Source organism: Orycteropus afer, unplaced genomic scaffold (genome assembly GCF_000298275.1).
Source record: "Orycteropus afer afer isolate SDZICR_OR568_19922 unplaced genomic scaffold, OryAfe1.0 scaffold00007, whole genome shotgun sequence".
Classification (NCBI taxonomy): domain Eukaryota; kingdom Metazoa; phylum Chordata; class Mammalia; order Tubulidentata; family Orycteropodidae; genus Orycteropus; species Orycteropus afer.
In genome coordinates, this window is record NW_006921594.1 from 12,780,381 (window position 1) to 12,802,134 (window position 21,754).

The 21,754-nt window shown below is 38.7% G+C and overlaps 1 protein-coding gene across 1 annotated transcript in view; it reads right to left on the reverse strand.

The window, feature by feature from the left end:
* The window catches only part of PRKAR2B (protein kinase cAMP-dependent type II regulatory subunit beta), a 129,445-nt gene that overhangs the window by 94,815 nt on the left and 12,876 nt on the right, over window positions 1-21,754 (reverse strand). Inside the window, exons 2-3 of the mRNA XM_042781369.1 lie at window positions 4,939-4,974; window positions 3,393-3,408 (exon numbers count right to left, since the gene is read on the reverse strand). Of these exons, the coding sequence (XP_042637303.1) occupies window positions 3,393-3,408; window positions 4,939-4,974 (52 nt within the window). The remainder of the gene's footprint in view (window positions 1-3,392; window positions 3,409-4,938; window positions 4,975-21,754) is intronic.

Here is a 21,754-nt window from a genome sequence, read left to right on the forward strand (position 1 = left end):
ATTTTTTTAATTATTAAATAATATTTAATTGTGTTTTAGTGAAGGTTTACACAGCAATTTAGGTTTCCATTCAACAATCTCTACACAAATTGTTCAATGACATTCGTTATATTCTTTACAGTGTGTGAACATTCTCATTTCTGTTCTGGTTGTTCCATTTCCACTAATCTAGTTTCCCTGCCCATACAATCTCACCTTTGTTTCAAGTAATTCTTGACCTTTTGCTTTCATATAGGTGATCTTTTAAGGTCACACACACTTAATAAGTGGGTATCTGGGCAGCACAGCTACAACTCCCAACCTACGTCCATCTGAATCCAAGCTATACTGCCTCCACTGTAAAGCAGAACCTAACATTTTGAAGCAACGATAAATTAAAAGCAGAAATAATTCCTGGCTTTATGCCTCTGCCACCCATGGTTATAGGCTTACTGTATGCCACGGTGCTTTATGGCAATGGCAAAGTACATGATAGCATGCTGCGAAAAAGGACTTTTCACAATAGGTGTACTGGTTATAAGTGGTTAGCTATTAGTGATTTGGGGGGAAAAAAAAAAGTCCCTGGGTGGCATATATGGTTTGTGCCCAACTACTAACGTAAAGGCTGCCAGTGTGAACCCACCCAGCAGTGCTGCCGAAGAAAAGCCTGGCAGACTACAGCCAAGAAAACCCTACGGAGCTCTACTCTGTGACATATGGGGTTGCCATGAGTCAGAATCAACTTGACAGCAAAGCATTTGATTCAGTTTTTGGCAGTGGTAACACACAAATACTCTTTGTCTTATTTTCCTCTTGAAACTTGTTATAAACCTTAAAGACCAGTTCAAATGGCACCTGCGCTGAGCCACACCCTGGAAGAACTGTTTGCTCCTTTTCACTTTGTGGACATTATGGTCTCCCCCACACTGTGGGTCACAGCCAGTGTCCTCACTAACCTGTGAACTTTTGAAGGACTGTGTCCTATATTTCTTGCATCCCTAGCACTGTATCTGGCACACTGTAGGGACTCAGCAAATGTTTGCTGGATGAATTACTTAATTAATTAGTTAAAGCATCTTGATTAATTAGTTAAGACAGTATTCTCCCAATATGTACTACCTAGCATGGATAGTTACTAAGCTTAAAATATTATCCAAAAGGAAACTCATTTCAAAACAGTATACATGTAAATGCATTTATGACAGCAAATTAGCAAATCGCCTCTGGAAAGTAATTTTGGGGCTAAAAAGCTCTTATCACCAAATAACTTTAGAAGCAAAGAATACCAAGATGATAAAATATTTCCAGAACAAAATAAAAGGAAATATATGTTCCCTGAATTGGAGTCAAAGCCAAGATCTGAACTTCTGCTATTTCACTATTGTCTTGAAGACTAAGCACTTTCTGTTTGGGGTGATTTTGCTGAGATTTTTAATACATGATTTTTCACGGTGGGTGTGTGAAATTTAAAGATTTTATTTTACCTCTGAATTATTCTCAATGTTTGTTTAGGAGAGATAATACAATTTTTAGCTCTGTTTAAAATGTACTCAAATTTAATGCTTATGGGTAAAAATATATGAGAGAAGAAATTACCAAATTCACAATGTGGAGTTCCATTTTCACTTCTATTATAGGAAATGATTACTTATCAGAGCAAGTAATACTCAGCAGTAGTCCTTGGAAGTAATACTAAATGGTCAATGCAAAGACGTCATGGACACCAATGGGGCACAAGCACCAGACACTGGCTGTGCCCCTACCATTAGGGATTCCTAAGAGTCAATTCAGGAGACTGTTACAGTTAGCCATCAAAATGCTGAAAAATCAGATTTCAAAAATTTCAGGGAGTCAATTTATTTATGGAAGCAAGAAAAACTGAGTCGTGACAGTTAAAGCAATATGAGATCCTTGAATGATCTTGCATTTTTCCCTGTCCTGCCCACCCCGCCAAATGGACATATTTGAACAACTGGGAAAATCGAGGTCTAAACTATATATTCGGTAACACTATGTGTCAAGGTTAAATTCCTTGCATGTCATGTTACGGTTATGCAGAAGAATGTCCTTGTTCTTAGGAGATACACACTCAAGTATTTACAATTCCTAAAAGGCTCAGTAAAAAAATGAATGTGTGTGTGTGTGTGTGTGTAAGAGGCAGAGAGAGAGAAGGGAAAGAAGAGAGTGTGTAAAATATTAACGGGAGAATCTAGATAAAGGATATACAGGTATTCTTTGAACTATTTTTACACATTTCTCTAAGCTTGACATTTTCCAAAATAAGACAGTAGGGTAAAAAAAACTCAGGCACAAATTTCACCCCATGATACAAGGCATTGTCTCAAGATTAAAAGAACATCTATTTTTTTTTTTTTTCCAATTTAGAGACAAAGCCACAGAGGGAAACTACTATAATTTTTTAAAAAACCTAGCATATAAAAACACTAAAAAAGAGATGCCCATATTAAAGGATTAATAACAAATAGTGTTATGACTCTATAAAGCTTTTTTTCTGAAAGGCTAAGGCACAGGGCTGAGGGGTTTATTGTTTTGTTTTGTTTTAACCCATGCTCAATAGGGCTGAGCATGAACATATGTGACAACCTAGACACTCTGGTAAGGAACTCTGGTGACACAGTGGTCAAAGCATTTGGCTGCTAACTAAAAGGCTGGCAGTGTGAACCCACCAGCCACACTGTAGGAGAAAGATGAGAAACTCTTATGAGGGTTTTATAAAAACCATTCAACTTAACCCTTGTAGTAAATAAGCTTAAATATAGCTGTTAAGATCCTAAACTGAAAGAAAAGGAAAATAAGGAAGTAAAACTCAGTAAACCCTTACAGGCAAATTCACACAGCCAAGTGGGAGGTTTGAACTCAAGTTTGTCTATCTGCAAACCCTAGGATCTTTCCCAAATAATATGCTAGATAAACAATGATGCAAAAGAATCACTGTTTGCTTTGCTTAACTCTTCCGAGATTTGAGTGGCCATTTCTAGTACTACAATTAATTTTTAATAATAACAATAAATGCTATATTGTTTCTATTTTTCCATCAAAAAGAGTAATCTTCTAAACCAGAAAGATTAATAAGAAGTTCAGTAAAAAATAAAGGACTCTGTGTGTGTGTGCACGTGTGTGTGCGTGTGCACGTGTACATGGGGGGAGACAGACACCGAGACTGACAGCGGAAGAAAGAAGGGGAAGCAGAGAACATTTTAACTGGGGAACATATTAACTGGGGAATGTAGGTAAAGGATATACAGGTGTGTGCTGGATTATTTTTAAACTTTTCTGTAAGCTTAATATTTTTCAAAATAAAATGGGGTAAAAAAAAATTCAGGGAGATTATTTACTCTGAGACAAAAGGGCCCAATGCTAATTCTCTCATATTCTTCCCTCCTTGTTTCCACCACTGCTCATAACAGACTGCACGCACTGCATTAGGACACAATCACGTTTGACAGCTTGGGACAGTTTGGGACACAGTCTGATGCTGTCCAGGTGTAACCATAACCTCTAATTCCACAAAAGGTATTATAATCTACACGTTTTCAGCATTTAAAATAAGCATGCCTAGAGGATTATGAAAAGCTCAGGAGGGTATCATCCCAATATAGTGCATTTTCCTAATTCCCATCTTTGTCTTTATAAACCTGGCTCACTATATGATAAGGGAAAATTATAGCCATAACTACTCACAAATTAAAAATAAAACTTGGTGGCATAGTGCCTAAGGCACTTGACGGCTAACCAGAAGGCTGGCGGTTCAAACCCACCAGCTACTCCTCGGAAGGAAGGTTGGGCAATCTACTTCCATAGTGATACCACCTCAGAAACCCAAGGAGGGGTTGCTATGAGTTGGATCCGACTTGACGGCAGTGAGTTTGGTTTTTTTTTTTTTTTGTTGAACCTTAAAATATCTTTAATATTATATAGCATAAGGTGACTTTATGAAACAAATCACTCATATGAACCATACAAATTCCAGAGAAGGTCAGTTTGAAATGTTTTTCTTGTGTTTTCAACACAAAATTTCTAGTTACATTTAAAAGTTTTCTCAAAACTTCACTTGTTTTCTGTCACCAGATAAGAAAGTATTCCACAGAGGTGAATTTTCCAAAATAATTGTTCATTTCTATATTCAAACTTATTTTACTTAAAACACTTTAGATAGAAATGCTCTTAATTGTATACCATAGGCAGTATATTGAACCCACATCAATCATTTGTTAATATGTAGACTGGTTAGTAATGTCTAAGGTCTGTCACTAAAGACGGCAGTAGTCTCAGGGACAGCAGCAAAAGAAAAGCAGTCTGCTTCTATTCTAAATGGCCCTATATTATCAAGTTCTCACACCTGCATTTCTAGAGTTTTCTTGCCCCTTATTAAAAAGTTTCACTCATCACTGTTTCCAGGGTGCCCTTTACCCATCTTCACCACGTCTACACTGTGACTGATAAATCAGGTAACCATGTTGCTGGTAGTAAGTGTCGCTGAGTCAATTTTGACTCACAGCAACCCCATGCGACAGAGGAGAACTGTCCCGTACGGTTTTCCAGGTGTAATATTTACGGGGGCAGATCAGCAGGTCTTTCTTCTGCAGAGCCACCGGTAGGGTGTGAACCGCCAACCTTTTAGTTAGCAGCTAACCACTGAACCACTGTGCCTCCGGGGTTCCATTTTATCAAAAGCAAGAGAAATAAACTGGGATAGAAGTCTCTACTTAGACATGTACAAGAGTTTTAGGGCACTGTGGTAATTTAAGTTAGCCACTAATAAGTTATCTTCAATTATTTCCCAGTTCTTGATTATACACTACATAGTTGTATTTTCTGGTAAAATGAATGCCAAATAAATTATTACACTACATCCATTATTCTCCTCATACCTTTATGTCCAATGCAACTCTCGTTTTTGAAATAAATAAGCAAAATCTGTAACACAGTCAGGCTTACCTGAGGCACGCCTTGTGAATCGGTTTATTACTGGGGCTGAAAGAAAAAGCAAAATAATATTAGACAAAAATCTAGTATTTCCCAAACTCCAAACTGGTAAGTTATCCTATAATTTAAATTAAGGCAAAAAATATGAATGAATAAATAATGCAAAAGAAAATATTATAAATATATGAAATTAAATATTTAAATTTACTAGTAATCAAAGAAATATAAATTAAAAAATCAGTATTTCACCTATTAAATTAGTCCTCTATTTATAGAGAGAAGGAACTCTGGTGGCACAGTAAGTAAGCCATCTGGCTGCTAACAAGAAGGTCAGCAGTTCAAACCCACCAGCTGCTGCATGGGAGAACGATGAGACAATCTACTTCCCTAAAGACCTACAGCCTTGGAATCCCAATGAGGTCGCTATGAACTGGAATCAACTTGATGCCAGCAGGTTTGTTTTTTTGGTTTAGTTATAGAGAGCTGAAACTATGTAACTAAATCTCACTGCTATCCAGTTGATTCTGACTCATAGAGACACTACAGGACACAGTAGAACTGCCCTATAGGGTTTTCAAGTCTGTAAATCTTTATGGAAGCAGACTGCCTCGTCTTTCTTTCATAGAGAAGCTGGTAGGTTCGAACCCTGACCTTTTGGTTAGCAGCTGAATGCTTAATCACTTTGCCACCAGAGCTCCTTTACATAACTAGGAACATTATAAATCTATGCAATCAATGTCTTTGGGAAACAATTTATAAAGCAATTACATCAAGTGCATGAAAGATTTGTGTTCTTTAAGTAATTCAACTTCTAGAGATTTACCTTAAAACAGGAAATAAAAATTGATAAATGTCCATGAATGCCGCAATCATTACTAGGCCCAGCACAGCACCTCCTTGGTATTCTCGGAGTTCTTATCTGTGCTTTTGACAACTTTTGTGCAGCCTAGCGTGTGGAAGTGCATCAGTTAGGTAACAAGCCTGCCACCTCCCAGCAACTCAGCTCTGTTCTTGTCTTCTTGGTTTTGCTTATGTTATTGCAAGAAAGGAGTTAAAAAGTAAACATACAAAAAAACCACCTTATTTTTCCAGGGACGTAAGTAAGTTTGCACTTAATGTTATAAACAGAAAGGACAAAATATTTTATTCTTTATAATAAGCAGAGTGTCATGGGTCTACTAGAATATACGTGGATTCAATACTTTTAAAGTAGTAATTATGGAAATTGTTCACACTCTGGAAATAGGCCAAGTAGAAAAGAAAACTGAAAATTTTTATCAGCTCTATGGTTCTACTGCATGAAAAACAATACACCCAGGAACAGTACTGGAAGTAAAACTCAACTATTGACTGTACCAGGTACTTTACATCAATCCGTATGAATACTAAATATTAGCATCTTCATATTACTGGTGAGGAAACTTTACAGTAAGGCTCAGAGACATGCGATTAGTTTGCTTTAGATTACAAGGCCAACTCCCGGCAAAGCTGGGGACTTTGAACCTAGGAGCATGTGGCACAAAAACACTGCTTAACAGAAAAGAGAATATGAAAACACTGATTGCTAAGATCGCACAATAATGGTGAATGTTTTCTTCCATTTTGATTTTTACTGTTATTATAGATTATCTTTGTGAAATAAATAACTCACAGACTCAACTATTAAAAGGTTATAGTTTATAGCAAAATTATATCCTCCAAATTGATCAAAAGAGATTAACATTCACTATTTATATACCAAAATAACTAAGTCATATTATCTGCACAATCACAAATTACTTGTATTGAAAACTTCCATCAGTTTTCTTAGACTTTTTCCGCAACTCCTTCAGAATCTAGTCTCCAAAAGAAAGCCTCCCCTGCAAGCTACAACTGCAGTGAATGGAGGCAAAGTGCATAAAAATTCCACCTCAGGAACGCCAAGCAGATAGTGCAGGCAGATAAAGGCAAGATGAAGGTAAAAGCCCATCTCAGCCTTAAGGCAGATACCGACAGAAGGCCTCTGCCCTCCTGCCCCCTCTATGACCATGAGTTTCTGGTCTGGAATGTCAGCAAGTCTTTGTTCTTCTGGGGTCCCTTAGGGTTCCATGTCTCTGTGAAGGATTTAAAGCAGATTTTCAACGCGGTCTATAAAGGTTTCTAAATTTGTGAGGTCAATTTCAACTGCCATCTTACCTCAGAGACACTTGGTATCCAGTTGACAAGCTCTAGAGTACTAACTCATCAGCAATACATGGACAGTGCTGTACAATACAGGACTGTGCTGTCAAACACCCTGCCAGGCATTCATGTTGGCAAAAAAAGCCAGTTTATGACAATCAGAGTTTTGAGCCTAACACTGTTTTACATAAAAACATGATTGCTTTATGCAGTTTTTAACACACATTGAATTCTCCAGGCTCATATTTTGTTTGGTTTGGAATTTTACTAATAGATGTTCATCATTTCAGAAAATCAAGTCACTGCAATAACAGCACTTATAGTATTTGAACTGCCAGTACAAAAAGCCCCATCAGACTACATTTGCAGCTTTCATATGCTTAGTGATCCTACATACAGTTGTGAGCATCTGACTATATGTCTTACATACATACTGAAGCATATACTTACTGAAATACATTGTACTTAACATAACTTTATTTCTTCGTTTTGCTAGAAATTACAATCATTTATAAATTGTGGGTAGACAGGTTATTTGACTACAGTTTTGATTTCACAATTGTAAACGAGGCATTGGGTTTGATGGACTTGAGAAGACTGAGCACACCAAGTTAATGGTATGCAATAAACGGTCAAGGTAAATACTGGGTTTGGAGAATTACCATGAATCCAGTCCCTCAGACTCTATACCCACTTCCAGGGATGAAATACAAGTGTCACTTGCACAAACTTCTGTCAAGTTAACACTGATGTTCACAATTTTTCCAGATTTTCATTCTAGCTACCAAATTGGGAAGAAGGTTGAGATTCGGGGAAATAAAGAAACGTGCATAGGGCCAGGGCCTCCCCAGTGTTTTCTCTCTTAGGAGCCCAAGTCCAGGGAAGGGGAGCAGGAGACAGTGAAGGCCAACACTGTGGCATCTGTGTAGTTACCTGGGAGCCAGTGAGGACTGGGCACAGACAGGGCACTGAGTGGAAGTCAGGAGGCGTGGCCGCCTCTACTACTACAACTACTACGACTACGACTACAACTACGACTACGACTATGACTACGACTTCCACCTGTCCCATAGCCTCCCATGAAACGTTGGATGAACCCTGCAACTGTGGTGTAACTTCTCAACCAACGAAGTATGGAAAGTAAGACCTGCCCCACTTGTTCCAGGGGATTTTTTGTGAAGAAAAAACAAACAACTGAACATCTTTCAAAGTCCTTATAAACTATAAATTCATATTCAAGTGTAAGGGATTGCTGTGTATTACTGTAAGCTACTACTGCCATTTTTAAAACCCATAAAGTAAACAAAAGTACAGTATAAAAAAAATTAACAAAGTTCTGATACATGCCCTGACATGGATGAACCTTGAAAACAAACGCCCAAAAGGACAAATATTGCATGATCCCAGTTACATGAAACACCTAGAACAGGCAATTGCATATAGACAAAGTTTACTGGTAGTTACCAGGGGCTGGGGGTTGGGGATTGGGAGTTACAGCTGAAGGGTTACTGGCTTTGTCTGAGGTTAAAATAAATAAATAAATAAAAGCCACTTTTGGAAATGGATAGTGGTGAGAGTAAAACATGGTAAATGTAATTAAATATTCACTGAATTATACACTTAAAAAAATGGAAAACTTTTTTTTTTTTTTTTAGTGATTTGTGTGTTAAATATACAAAACAAAACATACCCCAATCACACATTTTCTACACATACAGTTCGGTGACGCTGGTTCCATTTCACGTGTCGCGCCCCTTTCTCATTATCCTTTTTCAAGTGATCTGACCGTCACCAGCACACACTCTCTGCCCCCTGTGCTTCTTGTCTAACTTTTTGAGTTGCTGTTGTCAATTTGATCACATTCAGCTAATTCATTAAAAGAGCATAATACTCAAAAGCAAACGTTCTTTACTAATCACATTAAATTACCATTTGGTTTAAAGATGACTTCAGGGGATAGTTCTGGTTTAAGTCAAAAGACTTCCCCACGGTAATAGTTTTGGGAAGTCCTCCAATCTCAAAGGCTCCAGAAATTCTGGATTCCATGAGAATTTGAAATTCTGTTACACATTTTTACCCCTTGTGATGAGGATTCTTCTACAGAATCTTCGATCAAAATGATCAGTAATGATAACAACATGGCAAACTTTTATTATATATATTTTACCACAATAAAACGTAAAAGAAGAAAAAAGTTTACACACGAGGACCTTTTAAAAATGACAAGACAAATTAAATGTTCTCAGATTCTGTTTCCATCTTTACAGTTTGTTATTCTATGGATATTCATATACACACACATATTTAAAAACAAAAAAACTCACAGCCGTGGAGTCATTTCCAACTCATAGCGACCCCTTCTTGGGTTTCCGAAGCAGTATCTCTATGGAAGTAGATTGCCCAACCTTCCTTCCAAGGAGTGGCTGGTGGGTTTGAACTACCGGCCTTCTGGTTAGCAGCTAAATGCTTTTAGCTCTCATATGTGTGTGTGAAAGATGTACAATAATCTTGGATTCAGCTGAATAATTAGCACCCCCATCCTTCTATCAGTTACTTTTTTTAAGTAATAAACCTTCTCTGAATCTATTAGCTTTCTAAATAAAATACATGTTTATACACATACACACACACACAGAAGCAGTACGAGTGAATGGAAGAATACAGGAAAAAAATAGAAAACTTATTATCTGGCTGAGGAAACAAACAGACAATCCCCAAGGAAAAACACAGTAATATTTATATAGGTTTGACTTTTTTCCAAATGCCACTGCAGTGAATACTGAGAGTCTTGTGTTCCTATGAATATCTTCATGCTTGTCTCACTAGAGATGCTTTCAGTTCCCAAACTATATGCCACTAGTTTAGTTTTTGCTCCTATGCTCCCAGGAGACACAGAAGTGTGACTGACTGAAGTCTTCTTTAATCCTGGAGTATCCTTACAAGAAAAATCCTCCATTACTTGAGGTAAATTGAATGAGCCTCCCTATTACTTGCAGTAACAACAACCTCGCACACCTGTCTGCCCCTGAGTTCGCCAACTGTCTGTGGGCCTGGTGCCAGCAGAAACTGCTTATCTTCTCACCTCTTTATGCCCAAAGCCTAACAGAGGCCTGGCAGATAAACCACAACCTAAACCAAAGGCCCTGCTGTCCAGTCGACTGACTCACGGTCACCCCACGTGTCACAGGGTAGAATAGTACTCCACAGAGTTTTCTTAGCTATAATCTCTCCAGACGCAGATCGCCTGGCAGATAGGAGGTGCTAAATAAACACCTGCAGTATGAATCAATAAACTCCGTGAAGCAAACAGAGCAAGTCTCCTAGATCCCATTTATTTTAATGCTTTATCAAGTGTTCATTTGGGCACTGGAAATATAAGAGTCCCTGTCCCCAGGAGCTTACCCAAGTTTAGTTGTACAGTAACTAGCTGAACACAATGACTTCATTCAAGTAGCTAACTCAGAAAATTTTAGATGAAAGAGAAATTCAGTGGAAGACTGTTGTTGTTGTTGTTAGGTGCTGTTGCATTGCCTCTGACTCATAGTGACCCTGTATACAACAGAATGAAACACTGCACAGTCCAGCCTCACAATCCTTGCCATACCTGAGCCCATCATTGCAGCCACTGTGTCAATCCATCTCGTTGAGGGTCTTCCCCTTTTTCACTGACCCTCCACTTTACTAAGTATGACATCCTTCTCCAGGGAATGGTCCCTACTGACAACATGGCCAAAGTAGGTGAGATGAACTCTGGCCATTCTCACTTCCAAGGAGCATTCTGGCTGCACTTCTTCCAGGACAGACGTGTTCCTTCTTCTGGCAGTCCATGGTACTTTCAGCATTCTTTGCCAGCACCACAACTCAAAAGCATCAACTCTTCTTCAGTCTTCCTTATTCACTGTCCAGCTGTCACATGCATATGAGTTGACTGAAAATATCATGCCTTGGGTTGAGTGCACCTTAGTCTTCAAAGAGGCATCTTTGCCCTTCAGCACTTCAAAGAGGTCTTTTGCAGCAGATCTGCCCAGTGCAATACATCATCTGATGTCTTGATTGCTGCTTCCATTGGTGTTGATTGTGGAACCAAATAATACGAAATCTCTGACAAATTCAATCTTTTCTCCATTTATCGTTAATACTGCTTATGGTCCAGTTGCAAGGATTTTTGTTTTCTTTATGTTGTGATGTAACCCATACTGCAGACTGTAGTCTTTATTCTTCATCAGTAGTGCTTCAAGTCATCTTCGCTCTCAGCAAGCAAAGCTGTATAGTCTGCATATCACAAGTTATTAATGAGTCTTCCTCCAATCCTGATGCCACGTTCTTCTTCATATAGTCCAGCTTCTCAGAGTACTTGCTCGGCATACAGACTAGAAAATATCAAATATTCTATAAAAATAAAAGAAGTGGGTTGAAAACATGAACCCATGACTTTGGTCTTCAAAACAGAAAGCCAGGTTGATAGCAGTGCACAGAGTCTGCTTTTTGGAGCATACTGCTGGGAAAAAAATCACCAGTGAAGAAAGTAAGAGTCCTAAGTTAGGATCTACGGTCATCTGTTCTACTCGTTTAAGCAAGCAAACAAAAACCCCCTATTTGCACAGAGCCACATTACGAGGCCCTGTGCAGAAAAGCGTTATATTTAATCTGTGATGAAATATACATAACAGTCTTGGACTCCACTGAATAAATAGAAACCCCATTCTTCTATTAGTCACCTTTTCTAGTAATAAACCCTTTCTGAATCTGTTAACTGTCTAAATAAAAGATTCTAGGTATTGTGTGAATTGAAACCATTTAAGCTAATTGTTTTTGACAGAGTAAATACTTACCTCAGAATAAATTAATTTTTGTCATGCCTGCACTTCAAAAATTAAAAGTGAGATAAGGCTTATCCTTAAACCAAGGAAGAATTACTTTTCAAGATCAATACCAAAGAAAGCAAACAGCAACATCAACAACAAGAAATCCTGAAGTATTCTGCTAATCAACCTAAACCAAAACCAAATCCACTGCCATCGAGTCGATGTCAACTCACAATGTCCCTATGGGACACAGCAGAACTGCCCATTGGGATTCCAAGGCTGTCATTCTTTATGGAAGCAGACAGCCTCCTATGTCTTCTGGGCAGCAGTTTGTGTGCTTGCAAAAACGGCAAGGACACATATTCTGACCTCCTAGAACCCCACAAGAGGAAGACAGGATTACCAGCAGTAACCCAAGGCCTATTCCTACAAGGCCAGATATGCTGCCTCCCTCCAGCCCTTTCTCCAACCGTTCCTCCCAAAGCACCCACCACCTCTCTCCTGGGTTCGATAATTCACTGCAGTGGCCACACAGAACTCACAGATTATGGAGTTTATTAGGGAAGCACCAGGCTACAATTCAAGCTCAGGAAAAACACTCAGTCTCTCTCCCAGCCCACCGTTCCTCAACCAACAGTCTCTCACAGTCTCTTTCCCAGCAGTGCTGGTCCCTCGGTGTCTCACTCAGCGATGCGTGTCTCTTGCGCCTCTTTCCCAGCAGCACGTGTCTCTTTCCGGGGTGCGTGTCTCTTTCAGCAGCACATCTTCCTCCACCAGCAGTAAGAGAGAGTTCTGCCTCTAGGAGGCCTCCTTTTGAGCCCCAGCAGGGTGGTCAAAGTAGCCAATCATAGCATCAGAACTCTAAGCACCTGAGAGAGAGTGGGCACCTCCCAGAACATTGTTTTGTGCCACTCCCAACAGAAATACTGCAGGTGGACAACTTCAGCAATCAGGAGCTCCTCAGTTGCTCATAGCAAATCCCACCTTGGAGTTTACAAAGACTTATGGGTAGAAAAGCCACACAAAGTAATTTACTACACTGCAGTGCTAGAACTGGTAACCTTTTGATTAGCAGCTAAATGCCTTAACAACTGTACCAGCAGAGCTCCTTTAATTAACCTAACAGACACTATTTTCAAAATTTCATTTAGCTCTGCCCCATTTCCAGCCTTGCTCCACATGTCTAAGTAATTGGACGCCTGATCTCTGTAACATATGCTGTATAATCAAAAAGGAACAAAACTAATCCCACAAATGCCTGCTTCTCAACCACTTCACCTTATGTCTGATCTGAAGCACTTACAGGGTATGTGTTTCCTAATCTGTGTCTTCTTAGGACCAAGATGGTGAAGCTTCGCAGAGCTTCTGTCCTGGTATCCTGGAGCCCCTCCAGTAAGTCCATCTCGGCAGATTCTTAGGCACCATGTATCTGGAAATAACTCAAGAGTGCACACAGCAGTGGCATGGAATACCTCTGATTATTTAGAAAAGTAACTGAGGTTCACCATGTTTTGCCATTTTGGGCCAAAGGAGACACCAGTAATGAACCACATACCATTCAAGCACACAGGATCAGACATAAGATGAACTGGTTGAGAAGCAGGCATTTGTGGAACCAATTCTGTTGTTCTTTTTCTGATCACACAGCATATATCACAAAGATCAGGTGTCCAACTACTTAGACATGTGGAGCAAGGCTGTAAAGGGGGCGGACCTAAATGAAATGAGGACGCTTTAGCTTTTACAAAGTGCTAACTTTAAGGACCACTAAAAGATGTGCATTTGCATCCTTTTTAGTTATGAAGCAAACTCCCTAAAATCTGTATTTTAAAATATCGAAGTAATAAAATACAACTGTTAAACTAGGGGCAGGGGAACTCTTTTACTTACATTCGCTTATGAGTGAACATGATTCTTCATTTTTTAATTCACGAGGACTTTACCAGCCCTCTTAGGAACAGAAAGGAAAACATAGTTTCAGCCAGAAGAGTCCTAAGCAGGCTAAGCTTATAAAACCACACTATTTGAGTCACTGCCAAAACTACATAAATTCACTCTCTGCTTCTCTATACCCTAAACTGTCTCTTCTAAAGCTACAGAGTCTAGTATACATGCAAAGGGAAGATTTACGAAAACCAGTGTTCTATTTGTAAGAGTAAACGATCCAGACTAGATAACTAAGAATACCACTTAAACCAAAAGCTGCAGAGTTCAAACTCCATACTTTCAAAAAGTCACCACAAAAGAGCTCCAGAAAGGGGCAACTGAGAAACACATAAATGCTTTGAAATGAAGATCAACTGAAAAAACAAGCAGGCGATATGATTAAAGTAGGCCTATTCATCAATGCTGTTGTTGTTGTGAGGTGCCATAGAGTCCGCTCCAGCGCACAGAACCCTGTGTATAACAGAATTCAGCACTGCCCAGGCCTGTGCCATCCTCACAGTCCTTGTTTACCTGAGTCTGTCACTGCAGCCACTGTGTCAGTCCACTTCATTGAAGGTCTTCCCCCTTTCCACTGACCTTCCACTTCACCAGGCATGATATCCTTCTCGAGGGAAAAGTATAATTCTAGAAATACCTATCATCAAAACTTGCAGCTCCACAGAATAAAGTCTTTTGTACTATTCCAATCTCAGCACAAATGTCCTGTCCTCAAGGAAGCCCTTCTCTGAACATCCAGTTTAAAGTAGCACCCCCTCAACCACATCATTCTATTTTGTCTTCTTCAGAGCAGTCAGTGCAATTTAAAAAGGTCTAGTCTATTGTGTTTATGGTGTCTGCATTTATAGTCTGCTTCTCCCTATGTTAGACTGTAAACCCTATGAGGACAGGGTCCTTCCTTGTGTGTCTGCTTCACCAATGTTTTCCTAGTAGCTAGAATAATGCCCAATATATCATAGGCTCAACAAATACTGCTGAATGAATAATGCAAATGAAAACTTAATAGAATAGGGATGCTACTTGATGCCTAAAGATTATTATTTGGAGAAATATAGGTGATGTTTTGTACCAATATTAGGTTTGTAAAGTACATAATTTAAAAATACGACATTGGTTGAAAATACACACTTAAAAACAGTAGAGCCTGACTAACCTTTGGCTTTTTGTACAAGTAGCAAAAAGCAATCCTATTTACTAAACCAAAAAAACAAACCTACTGCCATCGATGCTGCACTGGAGGCACTCACTTGACTATGCCAAGAGATTTGGAAGACAGCGACCCATCCAACTGACTGGAAGAGATCCATATTTATACCCATTCCAAAGAAAGGTAATCCCACAGAATGTGGAAATTATCAAACAATATCATTAATATTGCACACAAGTAAAATCTTACTGAAGATCATTCAAAAACAGTTACAGCAGAGACTTCCAGAAATGCAAGCTGGATTCAGAAGAGGATGCGGAGCGAGGGCTATCACTGCTGTTGTCAGATAGATCTTGGCTCAAAGCAAAGAATACCAGAAAGATGTTTGTGTTTTAGTGACTATGCAAAAGCATTCAATTGTGTGGATCATAACAAATTATGTATAACATTGAGAATTCTGGGAATTCCAGAACACTTAATTGTACTCATCAGACCAGGAAGCTGTCATTAGACCAGAACAAGGGGATACTGCATGGTTTAAAATCAAGAAGGGAGTGTGTCAGGGCTGTATGCTTTCATCATACTTATTCAATCTGTATGCTGAGCAAATAATCCAGGAGGGTGGACCATACGAAGAAGAACATGGCATCAGGATTGGAGGAAGAGTCATTAACAATCTACGATATGCTGATGACACAACTGTGCTTGCTAAAAGTGAGCATGACTTGAAGCACTTACTGATGAAGATTGAAGACTACAGTCTGCAGTATGGATTACACTTCAATATAAAGAAAACGAAAATCCTCACAACTGGACCAACAAGCAACATCACAATATAATGGAGAGAAGAGTGAAGTTGTCAAAGACTTCATTATTATTTGGTTCTACAATCAACAACAATGGAAGCAGCAGTCAAGTTATCAGACGATGTTATAGCTCTGGGCAAATCAGTTGCAAAAGACCTCTTTCAAGTGCTGAAGAGCAAAGATGTCTCCTTGAAGACTGAGGTTCACTTGACATAAGCCATAGTATTTTCAACTGCTTCATATGCATGTGAAAGCTGGACAATGAATAAAGAAGACCGAAGAAGAGGTGATGCTTTTGAGTTGTGGTGTTGGCGAAGAATGCTGAAAGTTCCATGGACTGCCAGAAGAACTAACAAATCTATCCTGGAAGAAGTGCAGCCAGAATGCTCCTTGGAAGCTAGAATGGCCAAACTTCGTCTCACCTACTTTGCTCAGGTCGTAAGCAGGGACCAGTCCCTGAAGAAGTATATCATGCTCGGTAAAGTGGAAGGTCAACGAAAAAGGGGAAAGTCCTCAACAAGATGGATTGACACAGCGACTGCAATAACGGGCTCAGGTATACCAAGGATCGTGGGGCTGGCAAAGGACCAGGCAGTGTTTTGTTCTGCTGTACACAGGGTCACTAAGAGTCGGAGATGACTCGATGACACCTAACAACACTGCCATAGAGTCGATTCTGACTCTTAGCGACCCCCATTGGGTTTCCGAGGCGGTCAACCTTTACGGAAGTAGATTGCCCCGTCTTCCTTCCACAGAGTAGCTGGTGGGTTTGAAACACCAACGTTCTGGTTAGCCTTAGGCACTGTGCCACCAGAGCTTTCCTATTTACTAAAGCCCCAGGTTATCCTTCGGGCCTGGAACTGGACTCAACTTGCGTGGATTAGCTCTCGGCCAAACAGTAGAAAGTCCTATAAGCAGAACACCGACGCCAGGGAGATGTACCCCTTAGATCAATCAACCATGAGAGATCAGAAGGGTAGTGTTTGCACAGAGGGAAAGCTGGACAGACAGGAATGCATAAATAAGGACACAGAGAAGGGCAGTCACACGGAGGAGAAGGGAGAAGAGCTGTTTTATTTGTAAACCGTGAAACCAAACGTGTATGAACTGTCGAAAGTAAAACGAATCTACTTTGTATATTTGCACCCAAATCACAATAAAAAATTTTTTAAAAAAAGTGAAGAGGGAAAATGCAATCCTATTTATGTTCCATAATAATGAAAATGTAACCTGGATTTGAGTTAACAATGATACTGAAAAATTTCACAATATAGCAGAATGCAATGGCACTTCTCAATTAAAAATATGCAAAGGGGGATTTCAAGAGAACCTGCATTTCCAATTTTTTTAAAATAAGGTGCAGTGAAGTAATTTTTTGTTGTTGTTATGTGCCATCGACTCAAACCCGACTCATAGCAACCCCTCCTTTGGTTTCCAAGGCAGTATCACTACGGAAGTAGATTGCCCAACTTGCCTTTGGAGGAGTGGCTGGTAGGTTTGAACTGCCAGTCTTCTGGTTAGCAGTCAAGTGCCTTAAGCACTATGCTACCAGAGCTCCTAATAAAGTAATTACAAAGAAATAAAAGACATCCTGATTGGAAAGAATTGAAACAAGCAATATTTACAGGTAGCATAATTACTTATAAAAACATAAGAAATTTACAGAAAGACTAATAAGTGATATTAACAAGGATGTAGGATATAAGGTAAAGATGTAAGGTACAAGAATCAATTGTCCTCCGGTACAGTGCTGAATAGATGTTCTAAGTCTGGACATCCCTGTCTTGCTCGCAATCTTAGGTAGAAAGCATTCAATCTGTCGCCTTAAGTATGATGTAAAGTGTAGGTTTTTCAAAGCTGACCTTTAACCGGATTGAGGAAGTTCCTTCCTTTCCATTCTACTTTGCTGAAAGTTTTTATCAGAAGTGGGTGTTGAATTTTATCAAATACATTTTATCCATCTGCTGATGTTTTTCTCCTTTAATTTGTTAAAGTATAGTAATCCATCTTCAAATGTTAATCTTCATTTCCAGGATAAATAAAGCCCATTTGAACATATTTTAAATACTAGCTTTAAAAGTCCTTGACTGCCAATTCCAACATCTGGGTCATCTCAAGGACTATTTCTATTGACTGCTTTTTTCTTTTTGATTATGGGTTAAGTTTTCCAACTTCTTTACATGTCTATTAATTTTTTTTGTAGGCTAGACAGTATTATGTCTGGATTATGTCATTTTCTTTTAAAAGGTGCTTACTTCTGGCAGGCAGTTAACTTGCTAGCAAGATTTTTTGGTGCTATAAGGCTATTTTACTCTTTGTTATGGTAAGTCTTTTTCAGTTTTGAACTTAGGGCGTGGTTTTTACCATAGAGCTATGCTGTCCAAAATGATAGCCACTAGCCACATGAAGCTGTTTAAAATTAAAATTTAAACTAACTAAAATGAACTAAAATAAAACATTGAGTTGCGTGGTCAGTCTACCCCCATTTCAAATGCCCAATAGCTACATGTGTCTAGTGATTACTGAACTGGACAGTACAGATAGAGATCACTTCCACCAATACAGAAAAGTCTATTGAAAAGCTACAGCAATATAAAAGTGTATTCATTTCTGGAGCTTTCAAATGAACTTCTAAATAACCCTCTGTACAACAGGAACTCACAATGGAAAACTGCAAAGTATTTAGAAATGAGTAATAATAAAAGTGCTATTTGAAAATAACTAATGCAGTACTGGTGGCATGGTGGATAAGGCATTTGGCTGCTAACCAGAAGGTCAGCAGTTCCAAACCCTCCAGTCCCTTCACAGAAAAAAGATAGGGCGATCTACTTCCATGAAGATTTACAGCCTCGGAAACCCACTGAGGGTCGCTGTGAGTCGGAGTGGACTCAACGGCAGTGAGTTTGGGTTTTTTTTTGGTTAATGCAGTACTGGAGCATTACTCATTTATATAGCATTAAATGCATTTACTGAAAATTGAAAGATGATGAGATGTAAAAATAACAAACATCAAAAGAATAAAAATAAAGAAAATAGCAAAAATTAATAAACTAGAAAACAGCAAGTATCAATAGAACCAGATTAAAGAAACCTCTGGTAAAATGATGAGTAAGAGCTTAGAAAAGACAGAGATAATTATAAATTTCTAAAATTTACTCAATAAGAAATATCTGAGAGTAAATGAAGAGTATTTTTTAAATGAAATCTAATCAGCCATCAAAAGTTTATCCCTCAACATTTTTAAAAAGGCCTTGAATGCGGAGAACCAGGAAGTCTCCCATACTGCTGCGGAGAGTATGAACTATACAACTCTGTCAAGCACATAGGATTAAAGCTGTTGAGTGTCCTCTCCAAGCTAGCCTTTACACACTTAGGCAGGTGTCTTGGAGCAGCAGTCCTCAAACTTTTTGGTCTCAGAAATTATTTACACTTTTAGAAAGTATTTATTTATATAGGTTATACCCATCAATATTTATTGTACTAGAAATTAGTATGGAAATTTAAAAATATTTATTTAAAACTAAGAATTCTGTGTTATCATAAATAAAATATTTTTATGAAAAATACATTTTCCAAAAAACAATTAGCAAGAAGAATAATTTTAGTAAATTTGCCATAATACAAAACACCTAGGTTCCCATATCAAACTCTCCATTCAATTGTTTTGCATAATCATGCATCATGTAGCCTCTGGAAAAGTACACTGTGCACTTGTGCGAGAATGAGAATGAAAAAGGCCAATAATACCTTACTGTAGGAGCTCTGGTAGCATAGTGGCTAAGACACTTGCCTGCTAACCAGACGGCTGGCGGTTCAAACCCACTAGCCACTCCTCGGAAGGAAGGTTGGGCAATCCTACTTCCGTAGTGATACTGCCTCGGAAACCCAAGGAGGAGTCGCTATGAGTTGGGTTTGACTCGACAGCACATAACAACAACAACAACAACATAGGAGCTCTGCTAGTATAGTGCCTAAGGCATCTGACTGCTAACCAGAAGGCTGGCAGTTCAAACCTACCAGCCCCTCCTCAGAAGGAAGACTGGGTGATCTGCTTTCATAGTGATACTGCCTCGGAAACTCAAGGAGGGTTTGCTATGGGTCAGATCTGACTCGACGGCAGTGAGTTTTTTTTCAGTATTACTATTATAACAGTTTTCACCCCATGGACTCTCTTAAAAGGTCTTGGGGACAGGGTCCTCCAAGGAACCCCATACCACACTTTGAAAACTCACCTTAGAAAAACTGCAGCACATTTCCATTAGGAGATACACATGAATACACACACACAGACAAACACACACACACAATGTTCACTATCATCCTGTAATAACAAAAAATTGGAAACAACTAAAATATTCATCAAAGAATGGATAAATTGTGTATTTGTAAAACAACCCAAAACACCAAACTCACTGCCATCGAGTCAGATCCGACTCACAGTGATCCCTCCTTGGGTTTCCAAGGCGGTGTCACTATGGAAGTAGATTGTCCAACCTTCCTTCTGAGGAGTGGCTGGTGGGTTTGAACCACCAGCCTTCTGGTTGGTAGTCAAATGCCATAGGCACTACGCCACCAGAGCTTCTAATCAAGACGTATTTGTATAAGGGTATACTAAATAGTATTTTAAAATAAATGAAACTAGACCTACATGAAAGTAAAATTATCTAAAAGATTGTTTTCAAAAATAAGTTGAAGAATAATTTACATAAATGAAACTTCTATAAATGGCACATATTTATATAAACTTTCAAAATACATAAAACAGCACTGTTTCTTACCTATGGAGAAAGCCTATGTAATAAAAGAACAAAAAACTGCATAGGAAATAAAAACCCCAAATGCATCACAGCAGTGGTCATCTCAGGAAAGGAAAGTTAACAAGAGAATGGGATAGGAGAGGGGAACACGATGGATACCTACTGCACATGTGGTATTTTATTTCTTAAAAATAATTCAAATTTAAGTGTGGCAAAATGTTAAAAATTTGTTAGAGCTGTCGGATGGCTTATATGAGTGTTCTGTATTTAGTCTCTGTTCCTCTCTGTATGTTGGAAATATTTCATAACAAAAAAAAAAAAAGAGAGAGAGAGAAAATAATCTTTTCCCCTACTCAGGTTTGGCAGACACAAATGTTAGTCTGCTCGATACTATCAGCCCCACCAGATGACTTCATGTCGTATTTTAATGCAAAACGTGTCCCTAAAATTTTTTCATAAAATATTCTTTTTACAAATGATTTTCTGTTAAGATTTAAACACTAAAATCTCTTTTGGATTCCTTTTAGGGAAATTAAAGGAAAATTATTTTAAGGCGTTACTATGAATTATTCAAATTTATGCACCAACCACTAATGCCAAAGATGAAAAAATTGAAGATTTTTACCAACTTCTGCTGTCTGAAATTGCTCAAGCATACAATCAAGATGCATTGATAATTACTGGTGATTGGAATGTGAAAGCTGGAAATAAAGGAGGAGGATACCAAGCTGGAAAATATGGCCTTGGTGACAGAAAGATGCTGGAGAAATTACATGATAGAATTTTGCAAGCTCAATGACTTATTCATTGCAAATCCCTTTTTCAACAACATAAATGGCAACTATACACATGGATGTCACCAAATGTGTATTCACCAGATGGAAAACACGGGAATCAAATCGAATGCATCAAAACAAGGCCAAGGGCTGAAATAGACCATCAATTGCTCAAATGAAAGTTGAAGAAAATTAAAACAAGTTCATGAGTGCCAAAGTACAACCATGAGTATATCTCACCTGACTGAGAGACCATCTCAAGAACAGATGTGATACACTTAACACTAATGACTGAAAACCAGACGAGTTGTAGGATGACAAGCAGGACATCATACATGAAAAAAGAAAAAGGTCACTAAGAACACAGAAAAGACCAAAATGATGTTGAAGACTCTGAAACTTGTCCTTAACCAGAGTGGCTAAAGCTGATGGA